The 25,310-nt window shown below is 46.0% G+C and overlaps 1 protein-coding gene across 6 annotated transcripts in view; it reads right to left on the bottom strand.

Moving 5' to 3' along the window:
• LOC112569743 (estrogen-related receptor gamma-like) overlaps positions 1 to 25,104 on the bottom strand; it is a 36,984-nt gene extending 11,880 nt beyond the window's left edge. The window contains exons 1-5 of one of the 6 annotated variants that reach the window (XM_025247617.1): positions 25,081 to 25,104; positions 10,823 to 11,225; positions 9,343 to 9,459; positions 3,419 to 3,532; positions 90 to 263 (exon numbers count right to left, since the gene is read on the bottom strand). In XM_025247617.1, the coding sequence (XP_025103402.1) occupies positions 90 to 263; positions 3,419 to 3,532; positions 9,343 to 9,459; positions 10,823 to 11,174 (757 nt within the window). In that variant the 5' untranslated portion in view covers positions 11,175 to 11,225; positions 25,081 to 25,104. Of the gene's footprint in view, positions 1 to 89; positions 264 to 3,418; positions 3,533 to 9,342; positions 9,460 to 10,822; positions 11,226 to 13,850; positions 14,092 to 15,316; positions 17,084 to 22,945; positions 23,023 to 23,507; positions 23,775 to 23,985; positions 24,141 to 25,080 lie in introns of those variants that run through there. The other 5 variants (XM_025247614.1, XM_025247613.1, XM_025247615.1 and 2 more) reach the window with 5 other exon arrangements.
• Positions 25,105 to 25,310: the final 206 nt, after the last annotated feature.

The raw sequence follows: 25,310 nt of genomic DNA, 5'->3' as shown, positions 1-25,310 counted from the left end.
TATCATGCCATCCTCTTACATTTAACAGACCTAAGGCTTCCAAGCCCGAGGGCCCATCAAAAGCAGATAAATGGGTAAAAAGTGCCTACCTGGAACCTGCTTGGCCCAGCTGATAGTGATGACCAGTTCCCGATCAGCTAGATCAGACACAGCTGCCCTGAACTTAACGTCGTCGTCGGGTAGAAATGGGTCGGATGATGCAAACAGTTTGTCCAGCTGTGACTCCAGGGCGAGAAGAGTGTTCAGGATCTTGTTGTCCGACACTGCCAACGACAGATGACGAAAATCTTCCATAGGATATCCACTAGAGTTACGTTCTCTACCCAGTTCCACACACAAATGCAGTGAAAGACTAGTCTGAACTTTTACTTGTTCAGTTCACATGCAACAGCTAGATACCATAACACTTCTCTCTCACACACACACAGCTGTCACCAGCCTATTAACAAACCCAGATATTGAATGAAATACCCACTTCAGCAGCCTTACTCCACTATTACTTCATCCCCATCCGACCAATCCATGAAAAAAATAATTTTAAAAAAGTGGGAGCAAAATAAATTGTGTACACATAATCCGTTGCGTAGCAAAACAAACACACACAAAAAACCACCACCCATATTAAAACTGAGTTTGTACAAGTTAATGTCGTGGGGCGTTTTAATGGCTTTAAAAGCAGTGCTAGATATTTGAAAATTTCTGTACAAGTGTTTTCAGGGGATGGACAGCAGCGCATGTGCATTAGCTGTCTAGGGGTCTTTTCTGGTCGGTCCTGATGCATCTTTGCCTAAAAGGCCGCGTGTTTGCGCTGCTCCTGTATCCTGTTTTGCGACAGAGCTGCTGTAGTCGCGTGCCTCGGTTGATAAAGCAGGATCCTTAAACCAAGGTGTCCGTATCCTGCTCCCCCCCCTCCGATGATTACCCCTTCTCAAACATAAGGTTTAGCAGCAAGGATCTGGACACATTCTAGTGATGTTTTGAGCCGTCGTCTAGGAACCTCTTCTAGGCTCAGAAAATAATATCCTGTTAGCAGATGGCCCTGGCTACTTGTTTGCAAATGTCTGCTTTCGGAACAATTTGCAGATCTCAAAAACAATCCGCATTTCAGACTAACTGGGACTTTACCGGGCGAAATAAATACGACAGAGAACCTGGACAAGGACAAATACCCGCATTACTTACAGGTTGGCATCGCCCACTCGCGCTACCCCAAACCCATAACTACAAGAGCACATTTCCCTCTGATGACTTGGCTTCTATTATCACAGGCTTTCCGTTACCACAGACGCCTGGACAAGGCGAGGGCTAGCAGGGGCAAGGCGAGGGCTAGCAGGGGCAAGGCGAGGGCTAGCAAGGGGCTAGGCCTGGGTGTCGACGCCATGACACTGAAGTATGCCAGCTACCCTAACCAGCTCACAGGCCAGAAAGCTGTCATGTCGGACTTCCTTGACGGCGTCGCAAAACTCAGTGCTTATGAATCATACCTCCTCACATCCTGTTCGCGAGTCGCAACTAGGTCAAAGGCCTGTCACTGACAGTGTTTTGCAGGCCTGTGATATTGTCCAGGCTTTCTGGAGAAGACGGACGGATGACGGCGACGCGGAAATCTCAAGCCATGAAAAGTGTCGTTGCTAAGCCATGTCAGCAAACCTACTGCCCTCAGGCACAGTTCTTTCTCTCCACCTCCGTGTCGTCACTGCACCTTTCTCTCCGCACAATTATTTCCTCCCCCGTTAAGTCGCCATAGTTATGTCTAGCGCTCACCCATACCAGCTACACGCAAGCACGCATACACATCCGTGAGCAACAACTGTTTCAAGAGCAAACTATACGACAGGCTAGGCTGCAGAAGGACACAACAATACCGGGAGCAAATCTGTCAAGAAGGCTACCGAGTGAATAGGTGTTCATTCAGCATCCTTTCAAATCAAGAGTATCCCCGTCCTCAGTTTACAACAGGGCGTTCTATTTTTACATCAATCCGTGCACACCCTCCCTATAACTTCGCTTTGTCCAACGTTGCCGAGGGGGCGACAGGGAGTCAGCTGTTGAGCTGATGGGAGTGCGTGTGTAAGAGAGTGAATGAACACGGCCCTAAAGATGCCAGGTGCGATTACATTTCGACTGGGTGCAATCAGTGCTGCCCCTACCGGAGTGCGGAGGGACAAGCAGGCCCCTGTTTTTTCAGTGAGCACACTGTCAGCCACTGACAATGACAAACGTTCGCGCCGTTACAGGCGGTCCCCTACCAGTCACTGACATCCGTCGTCTTCACATGCATCGAAGGTATTCTCTAGCTCCTCTCGTGTGCAGGGTGAAGGCGATTGGCTAAACAGACCTACCACATCCGCCTCACCCAGTGTCTCGAGGCATCCACGAAATATGAGCGTTGTACTTTTTAACACTAATAGCTACTTCCGGTAAACGAAGAAAATATATCATTTCATAAATAACTTGCACAAGCGAGCAAACGCTTTTAAAAAATGTATAAAGTGGAGTGGCAAGAAAGTTCGTTCATCCTCAGACAGCTATATGGTTGCGCGCGCGGTAATGGATATGCACTTGGGTGCACGCGGGCGCTCGCGTCTGTGCAAAGCGAGGAAGAGACTTGAACAGCAAGTGTACAGCGTTCTGGTGAATCCCAGTCACGCCCTATGCCCAGCCACCTAACTAAATTCACGTGACCTCGGTGTTGCCCTGTCAGAAAATGGGGCCAGCTACCGAGAGGTGAAGTATAGTGAGCAGTCGGCCGTTGACACGTGCGTTTCGTCATCGTAAAAACGCACTTCATACCACCGACATCACCGTAATTTCCCTGCATAAAAAGTACGCAATGGCAGCGTGGTGAACAGATGCTAAGAATTATGAGGGGGAGTGTGAGACTTGCAACATGTTCGGAGAGAACTCTCAGCAGCAGACTGGAAGAAGATTTTGCTTGTAAATTATCTCCAAAGTATCACTGTCCTTCAATGTTCGAAGAGAAAAGAATCGCAAAACTAATTTTATTGTGTGATTTCTCTCTAACGTGGACAGTGACAAAGAAAGAGGAAGAAAACGGTCCTTAAGTTCGTAATCTGAGCAAAAACCAAGAGGTTCTTGATGACCAGACCTTCCACGGCACTGGCGCTTCTGTCTGCACAGACAAGTCCTTCTGTACTGACTGCACGTGTGGCGATTTGTGCGAGAATTGGCACCATGTACAATTCATGAGACATTTTGCGGGCATCAAGCGGAGTGGTATTTGTATGTATAAAGTCCAAAAGGACAAGGATATCAATTCCGTATCCATTAGCCAGTGCAACAAGGACAAACTGCGCCACTTTCCATTCTTAAGATCCCATCCAGCGACGCAATAAGCCATTTACATGTCAACTTTACAGTTTGAACTAAACAAGAAAGTGAAGAAGAGGCAACTCACAGTCCTGGCATGACTTCTTAACGACCGACACCACGGGCTGCACCATTGTGATCTGGCTGTCGATGCTCCGCTTGTACTTCTGCCGTCCTCCTCGTACTCTGTCCAACCGCACTCCTGGACAAAACAAACAGACGATTGTTGCTTAGTGTCTCCTAATCAAACTACATCTTTTGTACCATGTACAGCTAATAAGTATAGGTGTTTCTTAAGTAAGCAACACTACAAACGCCTCTCATCAAGAAATTGCATTTCTACCTTTATAACCCCTGATCGTTCCGCTCGAACAGAGCAAGCCCTCAATACATGAAGTGATTACCTGTAAATTGTTTTTTTGTTTTTGTTCTTTTTTTCTCACGCTCTCCCCTGTATGTGTGTGTGTGAGAGAGAGACAAAGGGACCTAGGAGAGATTAGTGAAGCTGAACTGACAGATATGATCATTCGAAAAGTTAAAGATCTTCAGCTGAAGGCTTATGGTAATTGTGAAAGGAAAGACCTTTATCTGGATGTGTGGCGATGAATACATCAAACAGGCAACTGACCTAACTACCCGATGCACTCATTAATCCCAAAAGGCCTTCAAAACCGGACACATAACGTGGAGCATGTTTCCATCACGGACATATACAAGAACTTTCCCAAACAATGTAACATGTTCGACAATGTGTCCGGGTTAAAAAGGTCACTAACGATTACATTCCTCTCTTTGCTATTCATCCTCGTTTCTGTCAGTGCTTAGCAGACTCAACGGTGTGTCCTTTCCTTCACTCATCCCGGTTTGTAAACAAACCGACTTGATATACAGGAGCTCCACTACCCTTTCCCTCCTTCCCTTCTCAGCTTCTCATCACCGCATGCCTGTTTACGAAACTCTCGCTAGCTGCATTTTTTTGTGTGTGCTTAATTATTCTGAGGGCATGTCTGCGATCCAAAAAAAAAACAACAACAAAGATCCAGGAGTTTTCAAGTCATGCGGCCAAAAAATAACAAAAAGTTCTGAAATTGCTAAAGATGTAGTTAACATACAGAAAAATGTAGAAATAACGTTAATGAATGTCGTAACAAACATCATCATCATCGTTATCGTCAACCATCAGCATCTTATTTCTACATCGCCTTTCTCCTGAACCAAAACCGCTTTACGAGCGTACGAGCTAACACCATTCTATGGCAGACATCACACACATCCTGACTCTCTCTCTCTCAAACACACAACGAACTGTACGGACAATGAACTAATCAAAAATAGAAAAGTGACTATCCCTCAATATTTCCTTTATTAAAAATTCAGGTTTGAAATATTAAACGAGCGTTTTCTTTGTATAAGAGTTTCAGTGAACAGGGAGGCTATCAGGATGTGAAAGTCACAACAATGGTGTCCTTCACTTTTTGCTGTGGAGGTGTGTAGAAGACACTTGGCCTCGTAGATGGCTTTAACTGCGGTTTACACTCACGGTGTTAAAGCACCTTCAGCGGAGACTTCCACTGCGGACGCTCGTCTGTCGACCTGTGTTGCAATATGTGTGTTGGCGGCTAGTGAATGTCGGTTGTATGAGGTTGGTGGACGTGAACTGTGAATGCAGCAATAATGACAGTCTTTTCGCCACGCCGTCCTTATGCCTGCCACGGAAACAGGTGACTGGGGGAATTGACAGACCTGACTGTGTGTGTGTGTGAGCGTGTGTGTGTGTGAGAGCGTCTGTGTGGGAGAGTGTGTGTGTGTGAGCGTGTGTGTGTGAGCTGACGGCCTACGCATTACATGCTCCCGGCGTGTCTCGTACAGGAGCGTCGCCTTTCTTTGTCACAACAATCCAACTGCCCACATTCAAACCTGGAGACATGGCAGTCTTCTCCTTCCGTGTGTATGTGTGCGTGTGCGCGTGCGCCAACTGCTGTCTACCCCACCAGATTTGAGTGTATGCCAAGCCGACACCACCAGTCAGCTTTTTGAGTTATGGGTGTGTCCTCCAGCATACAAAAAGGCCAAGCAGGTAAACTGGGGGTAACTCCATTAATATACGTAATCACTTTCACAATCTTCCCCCTCCCGCCTCCTCAACCCTCTTAACCATTGCCTGCTGCACGCTCGGCTAATTGAAACTCGCTGTGAGGATGTGGCGGTCTCAAGGCCCATTGCGATGTGCTGTGCATCCATCCCACCATCAAGCTAGGACTAGCACACAACTGTGGGTGTCATAGCTATGCACCGCACCGGGCACGACTACCACCTGCCGGGTGGGGTAAGGGGACGGGGCCTTCCGAGCATGCGCTTGATGTGACGTCACGCCACCCGCGCCTGACGACAGTGATGTGTACGTCAGAGGATCGATGAAACGTCGGTCGGCGGCAAGCGTGTCCAACGCCAGTGACCTGCAGGATTCCAGACTACCTGTCGCGTGCCACTGGGCGAACTGCGGTCTACCTTTAGCAGGCGACCCTCGCGACCTGTCGTTATTTTGCCCACCAAGTATTTTCACCGCCACAATGTCTGGAGTGGGGGGTTAAATAACGACATGCCCACTTATAGAAAGCTGTTTTTAAGTCTCAGCCTGACTTTCTTTATTCTGTAATACATAACACCACAGCGTGCAGTCTTTGCAGGCGGTGGTGGGCTTACTCTGTCGTCACCATGGGACAGAGTGCGGTTGACCCAAAGGTCGCAGTCCTAATACAACTCGACTTGAAGCGGCTTGAACATAAACTCGATCGCAGCTGCGACATGTTATTACTTTCAGAACATTTCGTTTTTGAAAGTTTTGCATCATGCGGCGTTAAAAAGTAGCTCACTAGTCCAAAATAGTAACCAAAAAATAGGAGGGATGTAGGATGGAAGCTAAATAGGCAAAGCTGTCGCCAGCTGCACAACAGCTTGCAATAAAAGATGCTTACTCTGTTGGCTCGGAAGGCCAGATCGATGGCGGACTATTTTCAATGTTACCGTTGTAAGCGGTTAGGATATATGACACATGGGAATTGGCCTGACAAGCCACACAAGTGATGGTGTCCGGCTGTCAGCACAACTGGGGTCACGTGTCGCGAGATGTATGCTTGACACGACGATGACATATTTAGACCGTTCTGTTGTTCTTTTGTCCGACCCTCCGCACGCACAAACCGAATCAAGGAAACTGAATCTGATCGTGTAAAAGGTTGTTTTTTTTTTTAAAAGCGAGCATTGTGAATATTTCGCAAGTTTCGTGTCAACTGTGTCTACCCGGCAGGACCAGCGACTAAGATGGATTCCATCAGCTATAATTTTACAAAATTCCGTGTTCTTACAACTCGCCTAAGAACCATCTGTGACGTGCGAGGGTCACCGTAGTGAGCGCTTTGTGACGAGGACGTGACGGTGGCGCAAGACGCTGAGCTCAACGTGCATGAGCCGTGTACAAATCCTTGTGGGGCACTTCCGCGTGACCTGTGACCTGCAGTGTTCCAATGACCTCTCACTGAACACGAGGCCGTGCTAGGTGCTCCACGACCTGCGCAAATCAACTCTGTGAAAATGTCACTCGCGCACTCAGCTCTCCTCCACCCAGCGCTTAGACATGCGCAAGTTGTCGCAGTCGTAGTGTCCCCAAGCGCGACAGGCTGTCATTGCTAGATGCACGGTTCACACACGCAAACACACCTACCGCAAAAGTGTCCCTCTTAAAAGTGAGATAAACTGAGTCTCGTCTGACACGACAAAAAAAGTATCGCCTGTTATCGGTCATCTGCAGGAAACTCTTATCATCGGTACCGTGGCTTTGGTGATTTATCGGCGACATCTATCTATATATATACACACGCCCTCGTAAATTGTTCACCCCAGATGTGACGAATCATAATGGACTGTTGCATCATTTCACAAAATTCATCGATGTTTTTGTGCTTTATGCCTTGCGAAATATCGTACTTCAAAAAAAAAAAAAAAAAAAAAAAAGGCTTTACGTTGATTTTTCAAACTAACCAACGCACTGCTCACTTGACTCGTTTCTTGACATACGTGTGTGTGGTCGAGAATGCTAGAAAGGAAAACTGACAGGTCGAGGACTACTCACTGAAGCTGTCATCGCCAACACACAAGCACATAAAATGTGGTGGGAGGGGGAACCTGGTCTAGAAAAAACTAACAGTATATCACTAGATGGTTGGTGATCAGGACTGTCTTTTTACTTTAAAAAAAAAAAAACTCCTCTTGGTGGGGGCCAACAAAATGTGCTCGTCATCTTGGTGTCAGCCTGAACCTCCTCTTGCAGCTGCCGGTCCATTTGGTGAGTGCCATTTGCTGACCATAAATCTGCCGTGCCGTCAGGCTTTAACGTGTAGCGACATGCCTAATAGCTTACCGAACCTCGTGTGACAGCAGCACCTGCTATAGTGGGGGAGTGGTGCGAGACAGCCCATGTCTGCTGGCCCACAATGCCCTCCCGGTCTTTTATCTTGTTCGTAAACTGTTTTACACTAAACATGCTGCATCTTGTCAAAACTTCCTCCATCTTCCCCCATCTCCCATTGTCGTCTGCTTACCGATCGCGGTATTTCAATCGGCAATTCGAATCAAAATATGTGTATAAATTATATATATTACATACATTTACAATTGGAAACTTTCCGCACTTATAATCTAACTCGACTGTTGACTGCTCACTGACGAATGTACGTCTGTACTCTGAAACAGGCGCCTACTTACATTAACACCAGCAGTTTCTATAAGGAAAGAGTGTGAATGATTCAGGCAACCAAATTTTCCGTTCTAAAAAAACTAAAACACCAAAAACCCCTTAAAAGGTAGCTGTGCTTTAAACAAGAATATTTGAAGTCTCCGTCAAGCTAGACTGCTGCCCATAGACTTGCTGATCAAATTTTAATACCTGCTGGTCCTACCTACCTACCTACCCACTCATTCGTCTTGGCCTCCATGATTAATGAACAGCTTGACCGGAGACCGCTGGTGACGCGGTTGACGTCAGACGTACCTACTGCGCCACCTGTTGCCAGTCCGCGGATGAGCCGAGCCAGCAGTTTAACGTGTGCACCAGAAACAAGAGCGGCTGGCTGGAAAATAGGCGAGTATGTGCCATGTGTACCGTAGACCCCTCTTGAGTAGCGACAACACGAGGACACTGCTGACGAGGTTGTCTATGTTTGGATGATTAAAGGACTGGCTGCTATCGCTGTCTTCTCAGCAACAATAACTCCTCTGTGTTCGCAGACAGAAATGCTGGCTTGCTTAGCCGCCAAAATGATAGGTGATCGCCATGCCAGAGAAGGAATCTCAAAAAGCTATGACTTAAGTTCACAACTACCATCTAGTAATGAGCATGCCATGTTGTGTTGTACGTAAGGTGCGTCACCTGAGGAACATGACTGTCTGGAGGTCTCCCCTCTCCTATGTCGCTATTTACTCGATGTTACAATGCTTTTTTTTTTTAATTAAAACCACTGTACTACTGAATGTTGGGAAAAAATAAACCAAAAACAGTATACTTACGTCACAGAAGCACGCACTCTAGCTACCACTCCCCCCGTGATTTTATTCCTATTTACATTTGACCCACTCTTCATTAGAGCACTCTGACCGCCGATAGGTTTGAATAGCTCTGGCAAGTCAAGTGTGCCATAAGTAATAATACTTTTTCTAAGAGGAACGTTCACGTTTTACAGCTTTGTGTAAGATTTGATTCAAAGAAAAGGTAGGTGTAAAACTAATATTGGTGGCTCATAATAGATGATGAAATCCATACTAGTACGCTCCTATTGAAAACACCACGGTGGTCTCTCTCTCTCTCGTCTGTATGGTAAAAACATGCTTATAGCTGAAGCTTTCTGAACTAACTGTTCAACATTAATCACACGTTTAGGCACTGGTGCATGGAAATGCCGTGGCTGAATGTAATCAAGGTGTCTGTGTGTAACCGGAGCATTGCGACTGTGGACGTACCTTCTCTAAGCATGCCCACTCGTAAACACTTCTGGAAGCGACATGCTTGACATGCTTTTCTGCGACGCTTTGTGATCTCGCATTCGCCGCTGGCTGGACAAGAGTACTCTATATTTCCTGCAACACACAGAAAGAGAGTGATAGCCAGGTGTGATATAAAGATCCCATTCCGTGTCTAGTAATGCAAACATACCAACGAGCTTTATCAGTTCCCACGCCAGACAGTCGCGCTACAAGATCCACACACTCGCTAGTGCGTGTTCACTATTTCAATAACGACTTCATTCTGAGATTACTGTGTATAGTTAAGTTTGTACGTTATCTTCTAATAAGAATACATTCTCTACTGAAGTGTCATAAAACATATTGTTCAAACACCAAAATGTAGCAGAGTGGGTGGGTTTAGCGAGTAAAACTACTGTTCCAGATGGTGAGTGGTGCTCAATTTGAAAGTCTGTAGGTTGACAGTTGCCAGACGCACCTATCAGACTAGAACTAAGGAAGCGACGGTTCACCAAACGTTTGCTAGCAATGCTAACTGGCATTTGACTTATGAGACGACAAAGTGTACCCGGATGATAGCTAGTGCTCCGCGACCTTGTAACATTTACACTTTTTATTTCTTGGTGAAATCCTTGTCCTAAACGCGGGCTTCAGCAATCACAGGGTAGGATACAGCTTGTGTCCCTGACCTCTGTAAGGAGCAATCTCTCCGCTAGAAACACGCGTGGTACAGAAGGCCTGACTCTACATCGCATTGGTGCAGCCTCATGCCAGGACACGTCTTACTAACACTGTTGACTGCAGTTTATTTGACAATTTGCATTCCTTTATTTTAGAGTGGGTTACTGTAGGGGGATAACGGAGAACACCTCTGAAAGTAGGGCAAAGTATAACTGGAGCACAGTAGTCTTTTAATTTGAACCCGGTGGTGTTTGGTAAGTCAAGGCGCTACACTTCTTTTTTAGCAGCTCTGTGTGTGTGAGTTCGGAATCGCCTCAAAGCCAATACGGCCGACGGTGTTTGACAAAGTCGCCGTCCGACAGCTTATTACAGTCAATACCGGACCTGAATAGACTGCTGGCAACAGTCGGCGGTAAGCGTTAAGCAATTTAAAATCAGGATCGAGGCAAATGACGTCAGAGACTTTCACTGACACCCCGTGTGCATAGCGGCGTGACCAGCAAAATATTCACTTCATGCCGTTGTTGACCTAGATCAACCTCTTACGGCACACGAGAGATATTTCTTTGACATGTTCAGAGACGCAAAGAAGGCTCCCTGGCAATCAACACGCACGCACGTAGATGCAAACACCCAAGGCCTGATTGATAATCAGCAATTTCTTCACAGTCAAAACAAAACTAAACAAAACGAAGACCTCCCCATCCCCCATTCTCCCTTTCACCCTAATACTTTATGCTCACGACACGACCAAGATGCAACCAAGCAAATCCCATCACAAACAGCATTGCCCTACCTTGAATTGTACGTTTGAAGAAGGCCTTGCACGCCTCGCAAGAAGAGACCCCATAGTGATATCCGGAAGCCACGTCACCACATACAAGACACAAGCGCTTGAGTTCATCGGGGCTGTCCTGGTCCGAGCAGACGGTGCTGCTGGAGCAGAAGTCTATCTTGCCATTCTCTATACTGACCGGTGAAATGTTGCCGCTCTCGGGACTGTCGCCTTGGTACGAGCGGTCCGACCCGTACTCGTCCTGCGTGGGGTAGTCGGCGAAAAAGTCGCGGGAGAAGGACTCGTCCAGCGTGGTTTGTGGGCAGCGGCTGAAGGGGCTGGTGGGCTCGCACTTGATCGTGTCCACATCCATGCTGGACCACAGCGTTCCCAGGTGGTAAGCTATACTAGCGTCTTCCACGTCCTGCAACAGACAAAAACGTTTGTCAACCACGTCTCAGCACACGGCGCACCTTCCCTCTTTCGTTCGGGGAGTGGGGGTTGTACTTCACTGCGAGCTTAAAAGCGCGCCAACCGATAACGACAGGGTAATCTTATCACGGAAGTATCGGTACAAGAGATTTTTTAATTTAAGACCTTTCTGCTACCACAAAACAACATGTCCGGACATGATAATCCCACTTCCGTGAGTCATAAAATAAACTCTTTCGCACGAATAGACATTTTGAAAAATACGCGTGGACGACTGCTATTTACTTTATGTCCACATACCATCCCCCGACACCCCACATACAATTAACTCAAACATTTCATGAAATACCTGACTTCGGAAACGGACTACAGTCCGAACCTGTGAGTGTTACATCTAGGTACGACCTAGGCGGCGGCCAGAGGTTTGTGCTATCAGAAAAACAAACATTCGCTGTTGGGAGGAGACTCGTCTTCTTCACCTTGGTGCTCCCGGAAACGCAAGCAACATCCTTCTAACACGCTGTCACCGCCGACTAAACACAAGTCCCTCCGCCTCGCTGACAAAAATTATTCAGAAAGCGGTTCAAAAGTTCGTTTCAATCCAGCTTGACGGCATGGGGCTGCGAGCACGCCCAGCCTGTTCTGCAGCATAATGGTATAAGTGACAGTTTACTTGGCAATGCCATTGCTGTCAGCTCAGCCTCCTCGCCGACTACAATTGATCCACGCCGTTTTGTTACTTGAACACTTGCTGAGCCATGACACGCGAGTCCATCACGTGCGAGAAACTTGGCGTCACGAAAGCCGCCGCTGGTGTGCCTCAAAGAGCGGCTGAGAAAGACTGCAACAGAACACTGCTAACGGATCTTGTGGAAGCTGCTGAGTCTGTGAGAATTTGGATGAGTCTCAAGTTAGCAAAATCCACGAGGCACGCTCAAGACTAACGTCAGCACCGACGACAGCATCCAGCGACACCGCACAACGCAACCTCCCCTTGCACAAGAGGCAACAACGACGACGACGACACCACCACGACCACCCGGCAGCACACGCATGCCTGGGACCATCAGTAGCAGCGTCGAGTCAGCAGCGCAGGCAAATCCATCCCCCCTTGCCCCTCCCCATCACATCTCTCTTCTCCTTCCTACACCCACGGATTTGGGGAAGGAAGGCGTCGCCAGACAGCCCCCATCTCGCCACTTGGCCGTGTCTGGCAATGGCCAGTGCCAGTCAATGCCGATGCCTGCAGGGCTGTCTCAATCGATGGCGTGCCCGGGCCGTTTCGGCGTGACAGAAGTGAGTAGCAGCGAGCGACATGGACGTGTGCTTGGTGCCAAAAGACAGGCAACCAGCGCCCCCATTCCTAAGTGTCCCTGTAGCAAACTTTAAATGTAAGCGATCCATGTATTCAGCGATGTTTGTGTTTCGTTAAGTGCATTCATACGAGACGGAGAGAGAAGAGGAAAAGTGTGGCGGTGGTGGTGGTGGCGGTGGTGGTGGTGATGGTAGGCGTGTGTGTGTGTGTGCGTGCGTGCGTGCGTGTTTGTGTGTGTGTGGGCAGAATAATAGAAAGAAAGAGACAGCACGCAAAGCGGGAATCGAAATCATAGTCCACGTCTCTCCACGTCCGAGCGGAAACGTGGGCAGAAATCGATGGGCACGCCGCACCACTCACGGCACCAGCCGTGGCCGCCCAGATGTGCAGTCACCTACCGATTTTCTTTAATTGTATGCGGCCTGTGCCTCCACTCACGTCTGCTAATTTCACGCCCAGGGTCTGCTCTGCATTAATGAGCGTTTAAGGCTACACACTGACGGAGATACACGGAGAGGCTGCTGCACAGCACACGGATGCACGAAGCGAGACGGCAGCCCGTGCTGCATGACGTCAATGGCGGAGTGGAAGTGTTTACAATTATTGACTGCAGCAAAAACGCCACACGGCGCGGGGGTGGTATGCAGTAATAATATGAAATTCCTGCCCCTCCCACCCCTTGAGAGAATTATTCTGATTGAACCAGGTGTTTATGCATGTAGTAAAGCACTGGATGAACCTGCCGGACGGAGATCAGAAGACTGAACACAAAAGCGGCTAAGTGAGTTAAAGCCGTAACCTTTTCTTTTGAAAGAAATCCGTGTGTCAACTTACTGACTTCAGATATCAGAAGAGTATTCGCTCACAGACACACAACGTGGGACTGAAAGAGAAAAATAAACAGTTCAGCCCTTACTATTCTAGTTACGTCAGAAGCTGCGTTAGGAACTGTTAGCATCTACTTTGCTATCTCCGGCTAATCGTTTCTGCAAGCCATATTCTTTATGCCAAGTGCACGTTTTAAGAATGACAGTATCTCCACTTCACTGTTTTCCCACCCCAGCCCTTCCTGACCTCCGACTCTAACAACCCAATCATAATCACACACAAAAAGCTATGACGCAATCAAAGGCGAAACAGGGATACCTTGCGCCAGATCCAAACATGAAAGCTGCCAACATTCCTCGCTTCAGAAACAACACAACCAGGTTTTTCAGGATAGACAACCGGGATTCGCGCACACGCACCTCTCTATGTTTGAAATGCCAGAGGCCAGGTACACAATAAGCAATCATCGCCCACCTGTGTCTGCTTCGTCAGCAAAGCCTTCGCCGCAAAAGGTGCAAAAGTAACCTGCACGTCCAGCACTGTCGCTGACAGACTACCACAGTATGGCCGTGCGTCTGGACCCAGGCACCAGTCTAGCACCGTTTGATTGCCCGTCCGCACCGCCACCGCCGGCACCGGCAAGGCAGTAACAAACCAGGTATAACGGCCTCCCTAAACGTTTCGTCAAGTCCAGGCCCCGGGTTCCTGCAGTGGCACAATGCCGGTAGCGAACGGCCCCTGACGTGTTTGCCTGACATGGCGCCAGCAACACCACAGCCTGTTACCGCACGCTGCACCAGCACGGCACTGCCAACACCACGCTTATACAACTCGCTCAAAACTGCTTTAAAAAAAAAAATCATTCTCAGAAGTGTGTGTGTGGATGTGTGTGAGTGAAGGAAAGACTTTCATCTCGCGATGAGAGATTTACGTGCACCCAGCAATAAATACGGTGCAGCCAATGTGGAGTGCAGGTGACGCAATAGCCGATAGCGGCGATCGTGCGGTGCTGGGTTACGTGAAATTACGTGCACGACCAAGGCGTTGGACCTGGGGTGGGAAGGGGTGCACATCACTTCAGATCACCACCACCATTAATTAGTTTGTACAACGTGCAATCAGCAAACCTCACAATCGATCGCAGGGTCAACTCTGTTTCGATCACTCCCTCCCTAACCTACATGCAAAAGCTTGTTGTCTGAAGACAGAAACCACCTTCAATTTCATGAATATGCATTGCTCTGGAGGTAAACATTTGGTGGTGTTTATTTTCCATGGAACGAAAAGTGCTCAGTACCACAAAAAGAACGTAAAGAACGTGGAAAGTGTGTGTTGGGCTGGAATGAGACGAAAAAGAAAGCAGTAATCAAAGAAGTACTCGGTGATTTTTTTTTTTTAACTGACGTCGTTGTTTTATAGAGCTCCTTATCGCGCGCTTTTGGGAAACGATCGGTCTTGCAACAGTTAAAACTACCTTCTAGACTAGCACCGACTTGTCTGCAAGGGTATAGCCTGAAACGCACAGAGAGCAAGATAGTCGTGAAAAGATAGCAGAGGTTATGAAGCATCCAGCTTACGTAAAGCAACAGCTGTTACTTCCGTCTCGCTAGATGGCGCTAACCACAGGCTACACTCGCAGACCTCTCACCCTTCACGCCTAGCATCGTCTTCACTTGACCTAACCTTTCGGCTAAAAAACTAATCCTGTAGCAGCACGCAGAACTAGGAACTGTTTACCAACTGACACTTTCAGCATCGGTGGCTGCTGCACGTTATCGGCGGAAATCTCTTTAAGATATCCACCAGTCCTCGTTTGTCACCAGCTTACTGGAAACTAACGGAACGTCTCCAACCCAACCAAAAGTCTGTTAAAAAATCAGGAAGCAAAATTAATTATTACTATTAATAATTGCATATTAATTTTAATAATAAAAACTTACTGAGTCTGCATCCAACATGCCGCTGGAAAGCAGGGTGTCTTGATTGCTGAGTAGGTTTTCCAGACTTGCGGATGAAAGCGTAACCCCTTACATGCACGGGACAGTAGGAAGAGAATGGGTCAGTAAGCGTTTTACACACAAACACACAGGAGAGCGCACTCAGCTATCCTGCACCTATACTGTGCACCACGAAATACAGCTGATGACAATCGAACACTTCGATATCCAGCTAAGCTCTGCAAGCTAAGTGTTCACACCGTACAGTTACACCTGGTCTGCACCCCTACACACCTACACAGGTAGGCAACCACTCTATATTTGACGGCACCGCGTAGCGGAGCGCTGGTATTTCAAATCCCGATCGCTTCAGCCCGTCTTGCACACCGCCACGGAAGCGACCTTCCCCCAGAACCCCCACCTGACTTGCCTAACGTCTCACCTTTTACCTTACTATTGGGGGCTTCAGAATGTCAATGTCTGGCAGGAGCGTGCACACCGTGCCAGACCACTGGAGACTTCAATCTCTTATCTGTAGACGGCAGCAATCCAAAATTGCATGAGCACGTCGAGTTAAGGGTTACTCCAGTTCCGGCACAAGTTGTCTGCGACTGGAAGAATGAGCACGGTCCGACTGGAGCCCAGTCCATAGAAAACACAGGTCAAATGGCACACGGTCCAGTTATTTTTCTATATGCCGCCACGAGCAAAGCTATGAACTGCAAAAGTTATGAAACATCCAAAAATTGTTTCCGAACATTCGCAACTGCAGGCAGGTCTCAACGTCGTTACTAGGTCGGTGTTAACAAAGCCCGTGACAACAATACACTGGATCTTCGATACCTCAGACACGCTAATCAGTCCAAGCTAAGCTATGTTTTCTTATCTGAAGGCCGCGAGTCTCAATGTTGAGGAACAGTCGCACCTGGAGTGTGGCGACACCACACTGATCGCCGGCTGCCTGACTACGCTCACAAGCGGGTGTGACGGCGTCCTTGTCCTTTGGTGAAACGACCTGTGAAGATCGGAGCGTGAAAAAATAGATTTTTTTAAATGTACAAATACACGCTCTTCTTGGCAGCCCCACTAGAAGGCAAACTTTTTGAAATTTTGAAAAGTAAAAATGTCTCGAAGCAGAACAAGCTATTCCTATACCGTTCAAAAAACGTCACGTCAGCGTTCTTCTTCTTTCTACTGTTTGAAACTTCCCATGGCACTGACTACGTCATCCGTTCCCAAATTCGAAGCCAAAATCAGCAAACAAGAATGCGCGATGTGTACAGCTTCAGCTGATGGGCGAGCTGTGGGTGCAGATGCAGCATGTCGACAGTCATTAACCAGACAAGTAATGTCCCGTTATCGAAGTGTGTATGACTGTGTTATTATACACACACACAAACACAAGATCCGCTACGTGTCCGGCGCGCGAGGAAGCTCGAGTCCAAAATCTAATCCGATTTCATCGCCACACATTTAAGTTTGTAGAGAATCTTGCTTCTCCAAGCCTTATCACTGACATTTCTCACAACACCTTTTGCATTGACATGCACACAGTTGGCATGCCTGTTGCGAAATACTCTCCCCCGTCTAGGATGACGTGACGTCACGCAGAACTTTTGTCTCTACGGTGATCGTAGATGGACGATCTGGCAACGCGCCTGTAGTGCAGCGGAGATGCGCTTCAAGTAGCCGCCCACAGGACAGCAAGTCATCAAACTGCGCGGAGCACAGTCTCCAGAATGTGTCACACACCTTTATCATCCGTGACCAACATTGAGCGGCGTCTCATCACGTGACCACAAACTAAGGCAATTAAAAAACTACACTACCTTAAACCGCCACTGGATATGCCATCATGGGTGCGAGAGACAGAGAGAGGGGGGAAGGCCTGTTATCCTGTTGCAAGCTTCTCGCAGGATTGTTTTATGTGTTTGTGTAGTCGTGGGATGTCACAGAATCTGCCTGAGCACGTGGTCAGAAACCTCGTGTGTGAACGTCGTCATTTTTATCACTATCTCCTGCCACGTCCCTACACTATCTCCTGCCTTCTACCATGTGATGTACCTCGCTGATCAAGATTCGGCAAGTCGGCAGCTTGGGATGGACTTGATCACAAATACTCCAATCTGAAGGGGTCCTCCGTGATGTGAACGTTACCCATGTGTGCGTGCGCATACGGACTGGACAAGACGAACGCAAGTGATAAGATAGTGTACTAGCTACGATGTGGGAAGACTCTCTGAATACGGCAATAAAAAGCTGCGAACACAATGCCAGCAGTCAGAGCGAACTACGTGTCTACTGAGTGTGGGTTACAGCGGTACACACACAACCCACTACGGTGGTGTCGGCAAACCTGGGGTCGCAGCTGTTCATATTCACGTCACGTTGTGTCACTCGTCCAGTGAAGCGGTTGATCGTGTCCTACACCCCTTGTTCTAAATTATCAGTAGAAGAATATCACTGGGCATCATCCCTTTCACTCCCGACAGATTCCACTTTCAAACAAACTAGACCATCCACAAGTGCACCCAGGTCAGGTTAAGTGCACTGAAGTAGTGCAGTATCGTGCGTTGACGTACATCTACAGCTCTCATCAATGTGTGCTACCATCCGACAGAAAAAAACGTGCAGTCCCTTCCCTCCCCATTTGTTTGTGAAGTAGAGCTTTTAGGATATAATAACTACTAACATTTTACCCCCTAGGTACGGGAACAACCCGTTAGACGGAATGAGGCGAGTGCCGCCCCTCGTGAATTGCGCAGCTGGCGACACGTAGAGTGCACAACACACCAGTCACTCGTGCTACGGTTCACGTGTAACGTACGTCAGCTGACCCCTCTGTTCTGGTTTATTTTATCAGTCCACGCGTCAGGAATGTGGCACTGCGAGAAACAACGTTACGGGATTAATCTCTCGTGGAAATTCCCCACAACCACACGGTAGCACCCACTGCAAGTCTTTTACAATACGATGCTGGGCAGGCTAAGTCTGCTAGTACCTACAGATGACTCTGGGTGGACGTCATGCTTGCATGATAACATGTTGTAACATTTGTACAAAGTGCTTAATTATATTAGAAACCTTAGAATGTCGTTGCTGGCCTGTCGGTGCATTCAAGCGTTCAACAAATAATACTTTGACATGAGATCCCAAGGAAATTAGACCTAGACACGATGTCAAAAAGGTGTCGGGTGTGGGTAGGTGGGAGGGGGAGGGGCAGTGCGGTGACCGTGTGAACGACTCCCGCCTAGGTGCTGTGTGACGTATCAGGGTGACACCCAGGTCGTACCGCTCGCCCGGGTGCCTTGTTTTATGCCTCACTTTGACGCCGAGCGCCGACGTCCAACGCGGACACTTCAAAGATAAAATACTGGCTACGAAAAGCGATACCACCCTCCGGCCTGTTCGAAGTCGAAGGACAGAAAGCATTGTATTAAAACGCAATGCTGTGTAAGAGCCTACACACCGCCACAACCGTAGTATAACAAAGCTAGGGTATACGCTAGAAGTTTGTCTATATTGTATGTGACGATTAAAGCCAGTGTCCCTCATCAAGAAAACCTTGCTAACGGCAAGAGAACATACACAGGTCCTGCTCCTCCCATGATAAGCACTGAAGTCGTTGTCCTACTCGGTATCATCACACACAAAAACAACAAAACATCAACAGCAATAACACTGGACTCCGTGCACCGAATCCTGCTACCAGACCTGACGATCGCCACCTTGCAGTCACAGACGAGATGACCAGCTGCCCGATGCCTCGTTGTGTCTTCCTTGCCACGTGTGTGTTTACACTGGCGCACGCAGTGACGACTGCACGCAGCGACTCCCTTTGAACAGCTGACGATCGATGATACGATGACACCCGGGACGGAAAGGAAAGAAGTAACTACCACCTACGATGCTACATCCAACCACTCACACTGGTCTGCAGGGGGGCGGTGGGACGAGGGACTAGTGTCCGTGGATACAAAACTGCGAGCCCCGAAATAGAGAGAGCGAGACTGGGAGAGAGAGAGGCTGCTGCAAATGTCAAACTGACTCAGCAGACTTGTGGAGCAGCATCGCGCCATTGATCTCAGATACATGTAAGCTGGAGCTCTCACAGTGTTTGCTGACGGGGGCAGGCCGGTCTTCGAACTGTCCTGGCACTGTCCCAAAATCAGTGGAAAAAACTAAATCTACTGACTGCCAGAGCCAGTACAAAGGAAGCCATTCCTGCTGGCTGGTTATTAGGCTTTCAGACAAACATTATCATGGACTAAAACATCAAGATTTTAATAATTCATGCCATAAAATGTCTGTGTTGAATTATCTGGTCCAACACATTCAAGCAGTAAAGCTCATTTTACAGGGGATCTGTGACAAGACCATTTTCTTCTGAATGGCAATGCCTTCATTGCTTCAGTGGCTGCATAATGTTGCAAAAATGTTATCTCTCGTCAGCTTTATTTTTTCATTCAAAACTGCTTCATCACAACGTTAACAATTCCTTTTGCAGGTAGTTCTGGCATGTACAATGCCACTTTTTCAAAGCCTTTGCAAATAAACCTAACACAACTTTTTTCCACCAGAAAATTCTTGGACCTCTCAAAATAAGGATACTAATAGGAAACAAAATAGTTGTTCTACCAATTCTGGTTACTAGGCACAAAAAATCAAAAACAGCATGAGAATTTATGGACCAAATATCTAATCCATAAAGCTTTCTTTGAGTGTGTGCACAATCCATAGAAATAAACCATGACCAAAACAAATATGGCTTGACAGTCCACTGTAGAAAAATACATGTTGAGTCAAACAAGTGGTTGTGAAAGAGTTAAAACAAAAAATGGCCATGTACTTAATGGCACTTGCTGACCCTGAGCATTCAACCATGACATCTCTGTGACTGTGTAGTAAACATGATTTAAGCTTTCATAAAGACTTGACAAAATCTTGAAAGAAATATGTTTGATATAAAAACTGAAAGAGACAGAACTAAAATTTAAGGGCTTTGGGGGCACTGTTAAATGATAAACAGCAATGCCATCAAACCATCACAAACCACAAATCCCTCCCTCAATCACCCCACAGTTTAATACATAAACTTTTCAGAAGAAAAGCTTCTAAACTGTAAACACCACTTGATCATGACTGGGATAGATTTGTAAGAACCAAACTACTAGATTAAAAAATGCCTCAATGTTGATAAGGCCATAGGTAGTATAATACATGTACAGATATGGAACATACAGCAGTGACATGCCTACATTTATAAAAAGTTCTAGTTTACCAACTGGTGTTCTCTAAAACAAAGTGTTAACAGTTTCTGAGCTCCTTACCTAGCTGCAATTGCATTAGAAGATTCCTATCTCTGATAAGCTTTTTAGCATTATATTATCTATTATACGGTGGTCCTACCCTTTGTAACATGTATCTATCCAACAGTCTGAAAATAGTAGAATCATACATTCGCCAAATCTGGTGCCACAGAAATACTAATATAGGAAACATGAAAAACAATGCCTACATGGAGGGGGGGAGGGATATTACATTACTTTTACATTTTGAGATATATATCGCACATCCAGTCTCCTTGCTGTGTCTACCAAATATATAAATGGTAAAACTTCTGCTTAGTAGTTTATAACATGCAATGCAAAAGTGATCATAAGACAGCAAACTTTGCCCTCAAATGCCCTTATTCCAGATGCTTTTGAAAATGTCAGAACTTATGGACTCAGAAAAAATTACCACACCAAAAACCCAAGGAACACGCAACAAAATGAAAATCAGTGGTTCTCAAAGTGTGGGATGCACACATAAATCAGGTGGTCTGCAGCCAACAACCATCATATGTCAGCAAAGTGATGTTTAAATCACCAGATATGCTAATTAGTCCAGTTGATTTTACATGAGTTTTAATTTTATCTATGCCATTTGCAGTTTACATAAAACACTCGCTTAAGCCTTTATGTCACAGCGTGACCATTGTGACATTTTACTATGTCATCCATTATCCTTATTAATGCAGTGCACTTCCTTATTTTTCATTTTTATATGTACTTGGCAAAGTATGTAATTTTATGTAAACGTATTACTACAGAACTGTTGCAAAAGTACATTTAGTTTTGAATTGTGATGAAACAAATGCAGCAATTTAAATTTGAAATTCACGGTACAGAGTGACTTTAGGCCTTGGTGGTCCACTACATTTTTTACTTTAGTAAAGTGGTCTGTTGTCTGAGATGCTTTGAGAACCACTGATTATAGTGAAAATTATAGGTAAAAACTGTTTTGTGTATGGACAGAAAAGTGGTGAACATTTTAAACTTTCAAAGGTCACATTAACCATTAAGAACATACATTAAACACTATTAAATTACTTAAGAAAGCAATGTCTATGCTCCCAATATAAATCCTTTGAATAATGGGAGAGTGTATACATTAACTCAGCTATAAGTATTTTATCTCAAATCACCTTACACTTAAATAATAACAGTTTATTTAACAGCTTCTGTCAATCAATAATAAATAGTTGCTTCCTTGAAAAGATATGTAAATATAAGGCTAATGTGCAGAAGTGTTTTCTTTGTCTGAACTTTAAAAAGAACATGCACTGTTGTCAGGTAGACAACCAACCACACACACTGTTGTGTATATCAGCAATGCAGAAGGAATGAGATTCATTTACATTTACTTCGTCCAATATGTTGTGGTAGAAGACAGTAAATGAGAGTAACATTAGCAGCAGGCATTTGTTTTATACTTCGTCACAAGCTCAACTGCAAATGGAATTTTAGGTAATCCCTACAGTGACCACTCACGTGGCCTCTGCCACGCATATGACAACGGGGCCTTACTCTGCTTGGCAGCTGAGTGTACTCTGTCTTCGCTTTGTTTCCGATTATCCTCCCCCTGCTTTACGCGTTTCTAGTCCATTCGGTATCGATTTATCGGACTTTTGTACGAGGCTGTACAAGCTGACGAGCACAAAATGTCCAGACCTCATTAAAGGTAAAGTAATAATCCTTCGGCATGATATTTGTGTGACACCCTGCGGTTCCTGTGTTCATTATTGATGAACCAGTTTGCACGCGGCCACTTTATACTGATGCCTTCCGCTAACATTTTCGTAACTAATCTATAAAACAATTTCACAAGAAGCAATGCGATATGCGTTTAGATAAATTATATATTTGCTGTTTGACGGTTCTGCTCAGTGTTGGTATATCATGAACCTCTCTTCTTTCTCCGTAAATACGGCTAAGTGCAACTTTCCTGAAACGTGTGACTGCAAGTCGTGAAATGCTGCCTTAAACTCATACAGATTATGTTGACAGAAGGACAACTCAGTTTACTCGACAGTAAGGTTTTATAAACAAATTTCTAAGAAAAGTTCTTATATTTAAAAAAATTAAGACTTTTCCAGTTTTTCTTCACATTTTCGCTAGTTTTGGTCACAAATCAATCATGGCAAAATGTCACATGGTGTTCGGCTCTGGTGCTAAATCATTATCAGATCATTGGTTAACTGTCAGTGTAGATCAGTAAAACTATGCGACAACATAAAATATACAATACTTAAAGTTCTATCGGTGTTAGTACTTTAAAACGGCATTAAATCAAGCAGAAAATACAGACCTCAAGTCGACCGGCGTTAAGCCACCTCCGGCTAGCACTAGCGTTGTCAATCGTTTATTCTCAAGAGTAGCTTCCCCTTTCGTGAAAAACGTCGTCTGCTCAGAGTCTTGTTGAAATTACTGTCCCAACGTGCTATTCCCCACCCTTATACGCCCCTCCCAATTCTGTTCTAAGTTTTCATTGAGTTAGTTCTGTTCTGCCTTTCTATGAAATTTCGGAAAATCATGATATGCACGTAACACAAAATATCTACATTATAGTATCGAGGAAGATGTTTAAAAGCCGCGCAAGTTCATGTGATCTGGATAATTTTTTTTTTCACGAGCTATATAACATCCATATTCAAATATATTTTCTAAACGGAGAAAGAGACTGTCGTTGTTCATGACAATCATTGTTTTATAACTAATTAAAGGGACCGTCTACATTATGTCGATAGAATGAATAGCTGCCAGCATATAGAGTAAAATATCGCCATAGAATATATGGGCCTAGGACTACCTGTTGCCAGCAAAGTTAAATCGCAGAAATATCATTCAAAAAGTTGTAAAACTTAGCTCACCTGCATTTTTCTTCAAAGCTCCTACAGGTGTGGCCAGTGAAGATACGCACAAATAGGTCTATCCAGAAATGCTTTTGGCTGAATATTAACTACACAACCAGAAAGGCTGGTTTTACACAAACGGTTAAGTCCGGGTCTTTCTGTTGTGTGAAAACAGACGATCCAGACCAACGCTGGCTGGCTACCAAACAAAGTTTATGTTCCACGACAGCAGACGAAAGTTCTCCCACTCGCCTCAGTGGTCAAACTTGGTGTGAACTGAGTCGATTTTCACACAGCACAACGCTTTTCTCTAAACGATATTCTCATTGGTTGGCGAGGGACAACCCCCTTCTAAACTCGACAGCCAATCCTGAAATTCGGAAAACATTGCGGCCTTCACCTTCACTTAGACCCTCGCCGCAGTGGAGATGAGCGATTCTACAAATCTTCGCTGTCAAGGAAACTTTACTATCTGATGCGTGAAGTGTATACTTACAGTCGTAGTAGATTAATCTCTCGATCGTGGAAATGTAGTAGCGGGTTCCAGTCAGCTGGGTTGATGCGGGATTTAGTGCAGTGACAGCGACTTTCACAAGCCGGCAGCGCAGAGCGTGATTGCGTCAGCAGTACGCCGAGGTTCACCCCCAGTGCGCATGTATGCACCCAACTAGGTCAGATTAGGAGGTCAGAAATCGATCAGCTTCTTCCTGTGGCAGGCGCAACACGTAACGATCCGACTATTTATTGCTCAGTGGCAGCGATACTCACATTTGTCGGGACGAGTGTAGCATCACGATGTCTCTTCACACCAGTTCGACCGTTTCCTGTCTCCGCTGCTGAGGATGGAATGCCTAGAGATGCACTGCGCTGTCTGGAATTTCGTATCGACACTTTACAGAGGAAAATCGTGACACGGCAGCACATCTGACCCCGTGCGTGCGGTGACGTCAGGGTCCGAGCCGCTTGGTGGCTGCGTCTGACGCCGTGGACTGAGTGCGAACAACAGGCGTGTCGTACTGACGCAAAAGCTCCGCGCGTTTCATAATGTGAGCGATATAGCTGATGTAACCCGGGTGTCTAGTCATAGTGCTTAGAACTAAAATTCCTGTGACAGTATGTATCTACAAGCTGAACATTTACAGTAAACAATTTTGCAATGTCAGTCGGTGATTTCTGGCATAACATGACTACGAGGTTTGTCCTGAGACATAAAATCGATCATGGCTTCTGATAAATAATTCTGATACTTAATTTGCTGGCGTGTACCAATTTGTACTACTTCTCACAGTGAAACCTATATGGAAAGTAAATTGAGTAAGATACTTTAGTTGTAGTTTAATTCCTGACAGATTTCTTTTGCGGAGCTGTCTAGAAAAATAACCTGCCATCAGTGTACAGCATTTCTACCTTGGAGTTGGAGTAATAAAGTTATAAGGAGCATCATGTACACAGTTTCATTAAATATAATGTATAAGACAACTCTTTTGGATACTGAAATATAAACCAACAAAAAAAGAGCAAAATTTGCTTTGAAGTAATCTACTGTCTCCGGCGGGCGGTTTCCGTGCCGTCAACATCAAAAACAGTTTACCTTCACGCGACTGCCTAGTGTCTTGCTACGCCGTGCAAAGAAGCAACCAAGTGTCCATTTGTTTTAATTATATTTTGGAGAAGGGACAATTGACGTAGTTTAGGTCGTGACGTACCATGTTGTCGTCATTTTTATCGACAAATGGCGTAGTTTGATAGCGAAAGACAGCGTTGTGTGTAAGCGCGTGCTTGTTTAATGCCAGTGTATGTACATGATGCTGGCAACATGGC

The sequence above is a fragment of the Pomacea canaliculata genome, linkage group LG8 (genome assembly GCF_003073045.1).
Source record: "Pomacea canaliculata isolate SZHN2017 linkage group LG8, ASM307304v1, whole genome shotgun sequence".
In the NCBI taxonomy this organism is placed as follows: Eukaryota; Metazoa; Mollusca; class Gastropoda; order Architaenioglossa; family Ampullariidae; genus Pomacea; species Pomacea canaliculata.
The sequence above is the reverse complement of the archived record's forward strand: the minus strand, read 5'-3'. Positions and strand labels throughout refer to the sequence as shown.